Source organism: Chlorocebus sabaeus, chromosome 21, assembly GCF_047675955.1.
Source record: "Chlorocebus sabaeus isolate Y175 chromosome 21, mChlSab1.0.hap1, whole genome shotgun sequence".
NCBI lineage: Eukaryota > Metazoa > Chordata > Mammalia > Primates > Cercopithecidae > Chlorocebus > Chlorocebus sabaeus.
Genome location: NC_132924.1, coordinates 75,118,665 through 75,133,915, shown reverse-complemented (window position 1 = coordinate 75,133,915; position 15,251 = coordinate 75,118,665). Strand labels below are relative to the sequence as shown.

Here is a 15,251-nt window from a genome sequence, read left to right as displayed (position 1 = left end):
GAACACAGGTTAGATTGGGCATTAAATTAGATATTTTTAAGTTCAGAACCCAAGTTTAATCATAAGGCCCTTATGATGAACACTACTAAACATTCTCCTAGTAAAGCTTAGTTAGAGAAATGACTTAACTTTCTTAAAGTCACACAGCCAGTACCAAAGTCATGATGTGACTCTAATGACCCTCGACAGGCTGCCATTAGCTTTGAAAACCACTGTATGTCTATCTTCATTGCAGCAACCTATGTAAAAGCAGGGTGCTACAGTGCTCTGAGTTATGTCGTCATTCTTGTTCCCACTTCTTGAAAGGCAGAAAGAGCCGGGCACGGTGGCTCATGCACTTTGGGAGGCCGAGGCGGGCGGATCACGAGGTCAGGAGATCAAGACCATCTTGGCGAACACGGTGAAACCCCATCTCTACTAAAAATACAAAAAAATTAGCTGGGCATGGTGGCGGGCACCTGTAGTCCCAGCTTCTGGGGAGGCTGAGGCAGGAGAATGGCATGAGCCCGGGAGGCGGAGCTTGCAGTGAGCCGAGATGGCGCCACTGCACTCCAGCCTGGGCCACACAGCGAGACTCTGTCTCAAAGAAAAAGAAAGGCAGAAAGAATCAAATGCAGTCAGATTTGGTTTTATATAACGATGTATAGTTTTTTACTTCAATTACTTGCTTTTTAAGTATCTCAACTATTTATTCTCAGCTCTATCCCCACCTCTCCATGTCTTGGTTGCCTAGTTTCTTGCCAAGATTACTGCCAGGAAACCTTATATCATCTACTTTCTGTCCATTTACCTATTAAATGACTAATTCAAACCAGCTGCTTAAGGTCTAAATTACTTCACTAGTTATTGCTTTCAAGATGCAATCTGAGTTTTCAAATCCCTCCTTGAATTTCTATCCCACCCTAACCAGGCTAAACTAGCTCTTTGCTGTTTCTTAAACATTCCATGCTTTTTTGCCTATGTGTCTTTAGACATGCAACTCCCTTTGCGTGGGGTAGCCCTTTTCCCTTTTGTTTAGTCAATCCTCTGTGTTCTCTCAAACTTAGATTAGACATCAGACAGCACTTTCTTTGAGAACCCTTTCGTAACTCCCCAATGTAGTTATATATCTTTTTTATGTGTATTATAGCAGTTAATCATAAGTATTATATTAGTCACCTTGGGCTACCATCACAAAATACCACAGATTGGGTGGCTTATACAACAGAAATTTATTTTCTCACCATTCTGAGGGATGGAAGTGCAAGAGTGAGGCAATATCAGAGTTGGTGTCTGATGAGGCCTCTAACTCGTAGATGTCCACCTTCTTGCTGTGTCTTCACAGGGCCTTTCTTGTGTGTGAGTGGAGAGAGAGAATGCTCTGGTATCTCTGCCTCTTCATATAAGGACAAGAGTCATTATCAGTTTAAGGCCTTACTCTTACGAATTTCTTTAACCTTTACTACGTCCTTATAGGCCCTGTCTCCAAATGTAGTCACATTGTGGGTTAGGGCTTCATTCAGCATGTGCATTTGTGTGGGGAGGATGAAAGGAGCACAGTTCGGTTCATAACAGGTATTTTCATTGTTTCTTTATATGTCTCTTTTTTCCTCTAAACTAAACCTGTCCAACCAATGGCCCATAGGCCACATGCAGAACAGGATGGCTTTGAATGTGGCCCAACCTAGGTTCATAAACTTTCTTAAAACCTTATGAGAATTTTTAAAATTTATTTTGTTAAAGCTTATCAGCTATCATTAGTGTTAGTGTATTTTATGTTAGCTATCATTAATGTTAGCCCCAGACAATTCTTCTTGCAGTGAGGCCCAGGGAAGCCAGAAGATTGGATACCCCTGGTCTAAACCAAGGGATAGGGAGCAGAGACTGTGTCTTGTCTTTTTTTCTCCATTGCCTAATTGCCACTGAATCTTAAAGATTAACAGTCCTAAAAATGGAAGATAATATTCTATTCCATTCTATTTTTTAGACACAGGGTCTTCTTGCTCTGTTGCTCAGGCTGGAGTGCAATGATGTGATCATAGTTCACTGCAGCCTTGAACTCCCAGGCACAAGCTATCCTCCAACCTCAGCCTCCCAACTAGCTAGGACTATAGGAGCACGCCACCATGCCCAGCTAATTCTTTTTCTTTTTCTTTTTGTAGAGATGGGGTCTTAATATGTTGCCCAGGTTGGTCTTGAACTCCTGACCTCAAGTAATCCTCCCACCTCACCCTCTTAAAGTGCTGGGATTACAGGTATCAGCCACGATGGTTTCTCTCTGTTGCTCAGGCTGGAGTGCGGCGGCACAGTCATGGCTCACTGCAGCCTTGACCTCCAAGGCTTGATAATTCCTCCTACCTCCACCTCCATAGCTGGAACTACAGGTTCCCCCACCATTCCGAGCTAATTTTTGAATTTTTTTTGTAGAGACAGGGTTTCGCATTGTTGCCCAGGCTGGTCTCAAACTCCTGGGCTAAAGCAGTCCGCCTGCCTCAGCCTGTCAAAGTACTGGGGTTACAGATGTTGAGCCATTGCATCTAGCCTGCTCCTAGTGTTCCACTTGCCCAGTACATGAAGTCCTGCCGTGGAAATGTTTGTGCCCAGCAACATTCTGTCTTGGTTGATCCCCAGCAGAAATCTCTAGCAGCACTGTCTAGTTCGTAGGACTTCATTAAATGCTCAAAAAGTATAATTCAACATTATAAAAAATAAGTGAATGTTTTCTCCGTATATCTTCTTCTTTTTTTTTTTTTTTGAGACAGAGTCTTGCTCTGTCGTCCAGGCAGGAGTGCAGTGGCATGATCTTGGTTCACTGCAACCTCCACCTCCCAGGTTCAAGCAATTCTTATGCCTCAGCCTCCCGAGTAGCTGGGACTACAGGCGTGTGCCACCACGCCCAACTAATTTTTGTGTTTTTAGTAGAGATGGAGTTTCTCCATATTGACCAGGCCTCAAACTCCTGACCTCGTGTTCTGCCCACCTCAGCCTTCTGAAGTGCTGGGTTTACAGGCAGGAGCAACCACGCCCGGCTCTCCATGTATCTTCTAAACCTTCACTTGAGAGGAAAACAAAAAGGAGAAGTGATACCAGAGTCATGGAGGAAAAGCCACTGTCTCAGGAACTGACACCATGGGAGGGACATGATCACTTTTAGGAGAGATACAGCCAGAAGAAAAAAGGAAAAGGAGAGGAAGAAAGTAGCTCCTCCCTCTTTTTCTAATGGCTTATCATCAGAATTTCACAGTATGTAATAACTTCCTGTTAAGATATACAGAAAATATAATAATTTGTATGCTCCCAGACCTAGGATTACAGAGAATGATGATCACAGAGCTGAAAGAGTTCAGATAAATAACTATATAAAACCTAAAGTTTTAAAAGATATTCTCCTTTGTGTCTGAAACTCTGAACTTCTTAAGTAAGCGTTTGTATTTGCCCCTTTTAAAATTAGAGTTAATGGCATGGTGAAACCCTGTCTCTACTAAAAATACAAAAAATTAGCTGGGCATGGTGGCGGACGCCTGTAGTGCCAGCTACTCGGGAGGCTGAGGCAGGAGAATGGCATGAACCTGGGAGGCGGAGCCTGCAATGTGCCGAGATCACGCCACTGCACTCCAGCCTGGGCGACACAGCGAGACTTCGTCTCCAAAAAAAAATTAGAGTTAATGGTGGCTAAAAAAAAAAAAAGCTGCTATTCTCAATGTTCAGTATACATTTACTGTGTATAAGCAGCTTTTCAAAATGTTTTACATGCATTACCTCACCTAAAACCTATTATAGTGCCTGTGTACTACTATATGTATATGTATGCTGTGTACTATGTAGATATACAGAAGATTAAACCAAGGCTCAAAAATATTAAAGAACTTGATAAAAGTCACATTAGAATTCATACTAAAAACAAAAAAGACTCTGCTTTTCAAAATTCTAGACTGTTATGGAAGAACTAGAGAATTTGGGTTAAATTCCAGGGTAATTCATAAAGATGATTGGCATTTTAAAATTTTTGTTTTTTTCTTTTTAAGGAACCTTATTACTTACAGTTATATACAGCTGAAATTTGTTTTCATGATACTCTTTAAGTATATTAGCAGATTAAGTGGTGTTTTAAGCTTTTGGTATGTTAGACCAGGATTCTTTGAATTGCAGGTGGCAGAAACTAAATGCAAACTAGCTTTTGCAAGAAGTTGGTGTTTTTGGTCGTTATTTTTACTGTTTATCATAAAAACTGAAAAAACCCCAGGAAACTAGATAGAATAGTACAACAGCTGGGGTGGCCATTTGTCCCAGTTTGGCTGGGATTGTCCAACCCCAAGTTTACTCATGTTGTCCTGGTGCCTTTCACTCTCAAAAGTGTCTTGGTTTAGATGGTAAATTATATGGTCACCCTAAACACCCAAATACCCATCTCTTTAATTTACCAATGATTAACATTTTGGGATGTTTACTTATTTTGTTAAGTAAATTATATACATTGAGACATTTTACCCCTGAATACATCAATATGCATCTCTTCAAAGTAAGCACATATAACCACATTACAGTGATCACACTTAAGAAAATAACCAAAAATCTTCTAATATTTACATTTTATTTTAGGTACTCCCTGGCCGTGGATTCAGGCATGGCTGGATTGAGAGGCTCAGATAATATCTTCTTTTTGCTGTTGACTCTGGTCTTGCTGGTCACATTCTTAGGTTGGCTCTTTCTAGGTGGTGGTTAAGGTGGCCCCTAGCAATTTCATTTTTTCATAGTCTTTAGTGTTTGTGATCTAGGAGAAAGGTCTTGAAGCACCTATATTAGTCGCTGAAAAAGACTGATTGGCCCTGCTTAGGTCACTTGCCCATCTTTTTATGAACTTTTGTATTCAGACTTACTAAGACTGTGACAAGCCTAGATTACATGTCTATCCCTGTGGTGGGAAAAATAAGAATATGTGATGATAGATAAAGGAGGGAGACAAAGGTAAAGACAGTTTATGTCCAGAAAGTCTAAGGGATGCTGTGTAGGCAAAAACAAGATTTCCCTTCATGTAGTAATGGTTAGCATTGATGGGTGTTTAGTGGTTTCTCTGGAAACTATGCCTAAGTAAATGTGTTATTAATTCTAAGGAGATAGACCTCTATTAACAAGAAGCTCTTTATAGCTGTATTATATACACTTATCATAAGATTTCCTTATTTGTAAAACAAAGAAATAATGTACTTGAGGTTAGGGTGGTTCTCTGATTGTCTGTGATGTTACTTAGAAATGTCCTTAGATTCATATGCATCTAATTTACGTTGCAGCGTTGAGGTGTACTTTAGAGACTATGTTGGGTGTTGTCTTGTTCCAAGAGTTTATTACTAAATACCATGGTTAGGCTGTGGCAGACAATAAAACAGTCTGAAAGAGCTTGTCTGTAGTAATACTTTAAACTCATTTAAATTTAGAAAAATATTTTGGCAAAAAATAATGTAAAAACAATTTTAAGAATTTTGAAGAGGTGACTGTCAGATCTATAATTAAGCGTATTTTCTTTCCCTTTTTGTAGTTGCCGCAATAGTATTATTCTGCTCCACTTCTAGCCCACACAGCATACCTCTGACAGAGGTGATTGGGCCGATATGGCTGATGCTGCTCCTGGGAACTGTGCACTGCCAGATTGTTTCCACAAGGACACCCAAACCTCCTCTAAGTACAGGGGGTAAAAGAAGAAGGTACTGTTTTTAAAAAGTAATCTTTTTGTACATTGATGTAATTTGAATCCACAATTGTTCTTGACTCCTCTTATCTTCACAGACTAAAATCTTATCTTGTAAGGTTGCTCTTTCAAAAAAACCACTGAGCTTCAGAATCAATTACCAAATGATTTAGTTTCTATGTTTGCTTCAAGGCCATTTTAAGACCATATGCCTGTGTTTTTGTTTGTTTCTTTCTTTTTTTCTTGAAGCTCATTTCTAGTCACTTAATATCTATGTAGACAATATATGTTAGCTAGATTGTTAATAATTCCTACTACTTATAAAATCTTGTATTTCTAAGATGCTTTGGCAAAAACAAAAACCTAGAAAAAATTTCAGCTAAACTGTATTTACTAAATGCTGTTTTGTTTTGTTTTGTTTTTTTCTGTTTTTCTTTTTTCTTGAGGCAGGGTCTCACTGTCTCCATCACCTAGGCTGGAGTCCAGCTCACTGCAGCTTGGACCTCCTGGGCTCAAGTGATCCTCTCACCCCATCCTCCTGAGTAGCTGGGACTACAGGTGTATGCCACCCCACCTGACTAGTTCTTTTATTTTTTATTTTATTTATTTATTTATTTATTTATTTTTTGAGACAGAGTCTCACTCTATCACCAGGCTGGAGTACAGTGGTGCGATCTCTGCTCACTGTAAGCACCGCCTCGCGGGTTCACGCCATTCTCCTGCCTCAGCCTCCCGAGTAGCTGGGACTACAGGCGCCCGCCACCACGCCCGGCTGATTTTTTGTATTTTTTTAGTAGAGATGGGGTTTCACTGTGTTAGCCAGGATGGTCTTGGTCTCCTGACCTCGTGATCCACCCGCCTTGGCCTCCCAAAATGCTGGAATTACAGGCGTGAGCCACCGTGCCTGGCCTATTTTTTGTAGAGACAGGGTTTCACCTTATTGTCCAGGCTAGTCTGAACTCTTGGGCTCAAGCCATCCTCCCACCTCGGCCTCCCAAGATGCTGGGATTACAGGCATGAGCCACCACACCCCGCCACTAAATTCTGTTTGAATCCGTTTAATATTACCCTTGATTCAGTAAACATAGCGTGTCTCACTGGCCATTCAGCACACTGGAGTTTATTTTAAGGCTCTTTTGGAGCAGGTCCTCTTTTGAATATCATTGCTAAGAGATTGTGAAATTTGTAGTTTTTGGGTGCTGAGATTTAAGCCCATCTCATTGTTAAAAGATAATACCTACATTAGATAAATAGCAATGTTGATAAATTAGATTATAATTCTCTCCAATCTAAATTTTCTTCTTTCTTCACCTGCAGATAAGTGGCATTCAAATAGGGAAGAAATGCTTTTGTAAATATTCGTCCAATGCAATCCTTACAACCTTCTGTCCACTGACCTGCCAATATAAGCAAGGACCAATACCTTAACATTTCTAGAAATTGGTCTTGACTATGCATCATGATATTTGGATTAAATTTTATCTAGGAAATCTTAATTTTATTGTGTATTAAGTAAAGTTCCTGTGTTTATGGTTTCCAAATTTTTGATTGTACTACTGAGAAAGTGGTTATTAAAATATTAAAGCTGCCTTCCATTCTTAATCTCTTCTGACGAAGGAAATTAAGAAAAGCAGCCCATTTGGAAGTACATAGGGAAGGAGATGGTTCTAGTACCACAGATAACACACAAGAGGGAGCAGTTCAGAGCCACGGTACAAGCACCTCTCACAGCGTTGGCGCTGTCTTCAGAGATCTCTGGCATGCTGCTTTCTTTTTATCAGGGTTTGTATTTATTTAAGGCTTTATATGGTGTAGAGATAGCACTATCCCTTTTCTGGCACTTCAATCTCAGGTAATGAGTATTAATTACTTTAAATGTGACAGCCTCATTATGGATTTTGATAAATTATAATAGTATAGATAATGGAAAAATAGACACCATAAAGTTTATTTGGGTCATGTATAAATACATCTATACGAGAATGAATATACCAAAGCATATTTAGCTAGGATTTCTCTTTTTTTTTTTTTTTTTGGGGATGGAGTCTGGCACTGTTGCCCAGGCTGGAGTGCAGTGGAACGATCTCAGCTCACTGCAACCCCTACCTTCCGGGTTCAGGTGATTCTCCTGCCCCAGCCACCCGAGTAGTTGGGATTACAGGTGTGCACCACCATGCCCGGCTAATGTTTTGTATTTTTACTAGAGATGGGGTTTCACCATGTTGACCAGACCTTGGCCTCCCAAAGTGCTGGGATTACAGGTGTGAGCCACCGAACCCGGCCAGGCTTTCTTGATTTTGGTTTCTTTTATATATTTCAAGTACTATTTTACTTGTATTAATTGGTTAATTTATTTTTATCACTGTTTTAGGTCAGAATTGGCTGTATTAAAATGTCATGTGAATTGTATAATTTTTTTTCTAAGTTCTTGCCTCAATTATCCACAATTATCTGAAATAAAACACATAGGCATTGTTATTTAAGTTAATCAAATGTATATTATAGTATGTAATTCTACTTTTGTACAGTGTACCATGTGCATTTTTTTACTATATAAAAATGACTTTTTGTATACAACTATACAAAAATAGCTTTTTGTATACAACTATACAAAAATAGCTTTTTGTATAGTTTGTATAGTCGTACCATCAATGAAGACCTAACAAATAGGAAAATATAATTATAGCAAACATTAAAAAAAAATTAAACCTAACTCAAGCTTGTATTATTATTATTTTGAATATTCAAAACATTTAAGGGTTATATTACTAGTTTATATATACCTATAATAAATGTGAAAAAGTTAAAAAGCTGTAATCAAAATATTGAGTGTAACTGATGAAAGGTACTAAATTAATCAAGAAAAGGGATACTGCAAATAACTATTCTGTCACTTTGTTAACTCTTTCACTAATACCATATTTCATCAATTTGTGATTGTGCTCTTAGGATAAAGTTTATCATGCATTGTAGAACTAAGCAGTTATATCCTGGGCATATTTTCGTTGATTGTAATTTTTGGGAAAGTTTTCCAGATTTTAATAGTTTACAGTAACATGGCATTGAGTGATAACTCTTTCTATTCCAATCACCTGTTCTTCTTCCAAAGACAATATGTTTTGTTTTCATTTTTTAACGGGTTGAATTCTGTCTATATCTCTCTCTTCTTTAGTCTTTTTTTTAAAAAATGTTTTACACATAACTAACTTGGATGTAATATAGCTCCCTTTTCTAACATTGGCATGCAACAATTTAGTCACTGCAAAGTCAGTTTCTTGAGCATTTCCAGATAAGCAGTTATAAATAGCATAGTGGATATATTTCACTTTTTGGGAATCGTTCATTTGTTTTGGTTGTCTACAACTGGTATTATGTGTAGTATTCAGAGTCCCCCTAAAACTAGTAGGTTGATACCTTTGGAAGTTTACTATATTTCTCTTATCAAATGAGATAGAGACTTAAATATTCCTCCTGTTGGGCAGCAGCATGACCATGATCTTGACTGCCATTTCAGTGGCTGTCCATTGTCGTGTCTAACTCACTCTGGATTTATTCTCTTTAATCATGACAGCTGTACATCTAAATATTTTTGAAGATGTACTGTGTTTATCTCATTTGGGGGCTGGTTTGCCAGCATATGAATGAGACTTAAAAATATTAGGTACAAGAAGATCTTAAGAGAAATGTTAATTTTAGAAGTCCTAAGCTGAGTTCAGAGATCTTGATGATATTTTCTTCTTTCAGACTTTGTTAAGACAGGAAGTGGTTAAACTAAGCACTTATCAACTAAGCACTTACCAACTTATCAACTAAGACTTAACAAAATTGTTTCTGATGATAAATTGAAAAGCTGGATACTTCCGTTATCTCTATTAACATAACTGATAGGAAAATAAATTAATAACCACACAGATATCTAAGCTTTGTGTATGGTATCTTGATGGTTTTCTAGATGTTGGGATGAGGACCACTATTCTATTTTTGTATATATATATATATTTTTTTTTTTTTAACCTATCTCACTGCGCACACTGAGAGAACCACCTTTTTTTTTTCTGAGACAGGGTCTTACTCCTGTAGTCCTGGGTGGAGTGCAGTGGCATGATCATGGCTCACTGAAGCCTCAACCTCCCAGGCTCAGGTGATTCTCCCACTTAAGACTCTCAAGTAGCTGGGACTCTAGGCATTCGCCACCATGCCCAACTAAGAGAACCACTATTTTAAAACCCTGTATTTATAAGTTGGAAAGGTACTATTTGTCATCTCAAAGTACATTTTATTCTGAAGATAAAACTATTATTTTTGAAATGACATAGTATTTCTCATTTGAAAAATTGGGAATTACTTTAATAAACCTTTATGAACCTGACAAAGTCTAAGAAAGTATCAATTTAAAAAGATATAGAGGCTGGCCACTGTGGCTCACGCCTGTAATCCCAGCACTTTGTGAGGCCGAGGCGGGTGTATCACCTGAGGTCAGGAGTTCAAGACCAGTCTGGCCAACATGGTGAAACCCCATCTGTGCTAAAAATACAAAAATTAGCTGAGTGTGCTAGTGGGTGCCTATAATCGCAGCTATTTGAGAGGCCAAGGCAGGAGAATTGCTTGAACCTAGCCGATGGAGGTTGTAGTGAGATCGTGCCACTGCATTCCAACCTGGGTAACAGAGCAAGATTCCATCTCAAAAAAAAAAAAAAGATACAAATCAATTGTATTTCCTAAGGATTTAGTACTTTAATTTCAATGAATTATCTTAATTAATATAATTTAATTATTATATTAATATTTATATTTAATTTAATCATTATATTAATAATTTAATTATATTAATATTAAATATATATATTTGATATTATAATTTATTACTATAATTTAATATAGTTTAATATATTAAATTATATTTTCTACTAAAGAGATTGAATAGGACGAATTACATCTGGATTGTGTGTCGTTCAGCATAGTACTTACTTCAGAAGTCACATGAATCCTAAGTTTTCTTTCTTTCCTTTCATGTCCTCTAAGATTCATTTCACTATGACAATATCACTGAAAAACAGGAAATAGGAATTACACCTCTCACTATGTTGCCTAGGCTGGTCTGAAACTCATGGGCTCAAGCAATTCTCCCACCTTAACCTCCCAAAGTGTTGAGATTACAGGTGTGAGCCACCACACCCAGCTTCATTAAATCTTTAATTTTCACTTTAGTGTTAAAACAGTCAATACTAAGGCTAAATGTGACAGGAATCTTAAAGGTAGGTCAGTCAGGCATATTAGTTAACATGTGATCTGGTTTTATTCTGATTATCTGTCTCTAAATCACCAGATCAAATTAAAATACAAAAAATTAGCAGGGCATAGTGGCATGTGCCTATAATCCCAGCTACTTGGGAGGCTGAGGCAGGAGAATCACTTGAACCCGGGAGGTGGAGGTTGCAGTGAGTCGAGATGGCACCACTGCACTCCAGCCTGGGCGACAGAGCTAGACTCTGTCTCAAACAAAAAAAAAAAGAAGAAAAAAAAAAGAAATATCTGAGAAGTACTATCCTAAGCCCTGCATTGAGTCACATGCTGGGAGGACAATGCTGAAGCTCATAAGCTGGTGGAGGAAAATCACATATAAACCACTGAAATACAGTATTACAAATGCAAACAGAATATCCTAGGAGAACAAAGGAGGGTACAATGATCTCTGCCAAGTAGAGTCAGGAAGGCTTCACATTTCAGTTGGGTCTTGAAGTGAATTTAGGCAGGGAGTTGGATATGCAATGTTTTTACAAGAAGAGTAGTTCTCAGAAATCTGATAAGGTCATAGAAACTAAGCTAAACTCAAGAAGCTAAGAATAGGAGAGTGAGCAGCTAAGGCACAGTGATGGAGGAGAGCGGCACCTTTATGATGGTTCACTGACTGGCTGAATGACTAAGTCTAGATTGCTGGGCCTTCTTCGAGGTCCTTCCCCCTCAGCATAGAAAGATATTCCTAGGAAAAGCCCTTAGTTACCGCTGCAAACTTCTTTAACACCCAGAACAGAATTAAATCTGTGATTTTTTTTCTCAGAGAATCATGGAATTATAGAGTCAGAAAAGATACTGAAAATCAGTTTTGTTGTTTCTAACATCCCTCAGACTCTTAGGGATTCTCAAAATGGCAAATGAAAGTCTGTAATCATTTTCAACATTCTGAAAAACCTACCAGAAATTTGACATTTTCTGGTAGTATTAAATCACAGCTGTCTTTGGTTTGGGCTAGAGTTATATCGGATCCACATTAAACTGAGATTCTGACTGAGCTGTCTTCTAAATATAAGCTGTTTTCTCATTATTATTGTTAGTAGTAGTAGTAGTATTTTTTTTGTTGTTGGAGAGGGGTTGATGGAGTCTCTCTTTGTCGCCAGGCTGGAGTGTAGTGACACAATCTCAGCTCACTGCAACCTCTGCCTCCCGGGTTCAAGCAATTCTCCTGCCTCAGCCTCCCGAGTAGCTGGGACTACAGGCGCACTCCACCACGTGCAGCTCATTTTTGTATTTTTAGTAGAGATGGGGTTTCACCATATTGGCCAGGATGGTCTTGATCTCTTGACTTTGTGATCCTCCTGCCTTGGCCTCCCAAAATGCTGGGATTACAGGCGTGAACCACTGCGCCTGGCCATTATTATTTTTTATTTTTTATTTTTTTTGAGATGGAGTCTCGCTCTGTTGCCAGGCTATAATGCAGTGGTGTGATCTCAGCTCACTGCAACCTCCACCTCCTGGGTTCAAGCAATTCTCCTGCCTCAGCCTCCCAGGTAGCTGGGACTACAGGCGCGCACCACCATGCTCAGCTAATTTTTGTATTTTTTAATAGAGAAGGGGTTTTACCATGTTGGCCAGGATGATCTTGATTTCTTGACCTCATGATCCGCCTGCCTCATCCTCCCAAAGTGCTGGGATTACAGGCATGAGCCACCATGCCCGGCTTGTTTTCTCATTTTTATGCTCAATTTGGTAAACAGTTTTTCAAAATCTAGGAGTAAGCTAATAAATTACTACAATATTTGTAATTTACAAATAAACATTTTCACTGATTTCATCTTAATTTATTCTTCATAACACTGTAATCACTAATAACAGCAGAGCCAGGAGGCCACCACTCTCGGGCCAGGGTTCTTTTCAACGGTTCCAAGCTTCTAGGGCTTTTTCCTTGCTGAGGGTGTTGCCAAGGGTGCACTGTGCATGTCTAGGAAATACTGCTTCTATCATGGAAGAAATAAAAGCTGTATAGAGATGTATGTCTCCTGTTTTCAAGATACTACTAACCTTGCTTCCAGGTGCCTTTGATTTGTGGTATTTGGGTTGATCTAAGAAAATAGCGTTAACTCTAGTTTTATGAAATGAGTATTATATGCATGAATTGTAAATATCAGAAGGTAGATTTGTGTGTGTGTGTGTATGTGTGTAATACTAAAAAATATAATTTCTTCCTGTACAGTAATACTTTAATTCGTAATACTAGCTACTTTCTGCTTTCCATTTTTGATGAGGGATGGTGATTTTAGTATATATGTTTATTTTAAAATCAAAATGCAATTTTTCTTGCATCCTGTTTATTTTTGTGCATGTTTTAAAGTTAAATAGAATTAATTTCCCTTTTAAAAATGTAAGTAGAATTTTACAATATTTGTTTTTTAAATAAATCTCTCATCCCCACTGCCTTTACTGTGTTTTTATTCCCTAAAACAAGGCAACAGGAAGAATTACTTAAACATCTGAGTCTCAGTAACCTGTGTTCCTTTTGATAAATTAATTTTATCAATACTATCCTTTGAGGTAGTTACTTTTGTTTATTAATGCCAACATGAGTCATACAGCAATCAGTGGTAAAACTAAACCTGCCTGGAGCAGACACAGTTTTTGACCCTCTTTGCCTGCAGTAATTGGAATTTAGCTCTCTTGCCATTTATACTCCAGCCTAGGAGACAGAGTGAGACCCTGTCTCTCTTAAAAACAAAACAAAACCAACAAAATCACAGTTGTTTCTTGGTATCCATGGGAGATTAGTTCTGGGATACCCCCACCCACCACCACCCCCACACCCCCACAAGATACCAGCCTCAGGATGCTCAAGTCTTGTGTATGAATGGTATAATATTTGCATATAGCCCATGCATATCCTCTCATTTACTTTAAATCCTCTTTTAATACCTAATAACAGTATAAATGTTATGTAAATCATTATTATACTGTATTGCTTAGGGAATAATGACAAGAAAAAAATGTCTGTACATGTTCAGTACAGGTGCAAGCATAGTAAGTCTAACTACATTTTTAATCTGAGGTTGGTTAAATCCACAAATATGGAACCTGTGGATGTGGAGGCCTGGCCATGACCCAGTTATTATCCTGCTTTCACCTTCTAGCTTTAGCATCTATAGATTATTCTTGCCCTAATTATTATTATGATTTCCAAATGGTTATTTTTCTAACTCTATCATTCCTTCTACATTTATTAGTTGGCATTCTGCTTTAAGGAGAAGTTTCCTTTATTTATTTACTCATAGATTTCTATTTTATTCAATTTTTTACTGTCATTTATTTTGATGATCAGATTGACCTAATTTTGGCCATAGAACCCCTTTGAGCAATTAACCTTGCTTTCTGACGTATCTGTATCAGTCTCTGAGCATTTCCTTACTTTCTGGCACAACAAAATGTTTTGGATTCAACTTGTATTTCCTCTGTCCCAGCCTGGAATCAACTATTTTTTCAAGAAGAGTAGTATATAGAAACCAAAATCTGAGTTCAAGATGTGCTTGTTGCAACTGGGGTGTTGTTAGCCCCAGACCTTTTCAGTGAGCAGAGCTAGAAAATGTATATTTGGCCCTTTACAATTATATTTATTTCTATAGCTATCTAGATATATTATACACCATCAATTTGCATTGATAGCTCCAATTCAAATACAGTCCTACAGGGTTCATTCTCTCTCTCCCTTTTTTTGTTTTTTGTTTTTTGTTTTTGAGACGGAGTCTCGCTCTGCCACCCAGGCTGGAGTGCAGTGGCGCGATCTCGGCTCACTGCAAGCTCTGCCTCCTGGGTTCACGCCATTCTCCTGCCTCAGCCTCCCGAGTAGCTGGGACTACAGGTGCCCGCTACCACGCCCGGCTAATTTTTTTTGTATTTTTAGTAGAGATGGGGTTTCACCGTGTTAGCCAGGATGGTCTCAATCTCCTGACCTTGTGATCCGCCCGTCTCGGCCTCCCAAAGTGCTGGGTTTACAGACATGAGCCACCGTGCCCAGCCTCTTCTTCTTTTTATATCTTCTTTCTCTGTCAGTGAGAAAAATTTGATTCCCATTATCCTCAATATGTTTACTTATTCCAATTGTCGCCTTTATGTAGGTCAACTTCTAACCCTGCCAGGCTGCACCTGGTGCTCTTCTCTAATATTATCCCTAAATGGACTTCCATTATTGACTATCACTGGGCTGCTCTTGCTGTCCCACTCCATTGATATTCTTGCAAGTGCTTTCATTACCAGCTACTACCAGGCTGCCTCTGTTTGTAAACTCTGAGAGTAATACTTACATTTAGCATTTTTCTTTTGCCACTGC

At 38.5% G+C, this 15,251-nt stretch overlaps 1 protein-coding gene across 5 annotated transcripts in view; it reads left to right on the top strand.

Moving 5' to 3' along the window:
- The window catches only part of PHTF2 (putative homeodomain transcription factor 2), a 160,279-nt gene that overhangs the window by 106,162 nt on the left and 38,866 nt on the right, over positions 1 to 15,251 (top strand). For 4 of the 5 annotated variants that reach the window (XM_007982399.3, XM_073009186.1, XM_007982401.3 and 1 more), the window contains 2 exons: positions 5,513 to 5,678; positions 7,280 to 7,444. In XM_007982399.3, coding sequence (XP_007980590.1) covers positions 5,513 to 5,678; positions 7,280 to 7,444 — 331 coding nt within the window. The remainder of the gene's footprint in view (positions 1 to 5,512; positions 5,679 to 7,279; positions 7,445 to 15,251) is intronic. The other variant, XM_073009189.1, reaches the window with a different exon arrangement.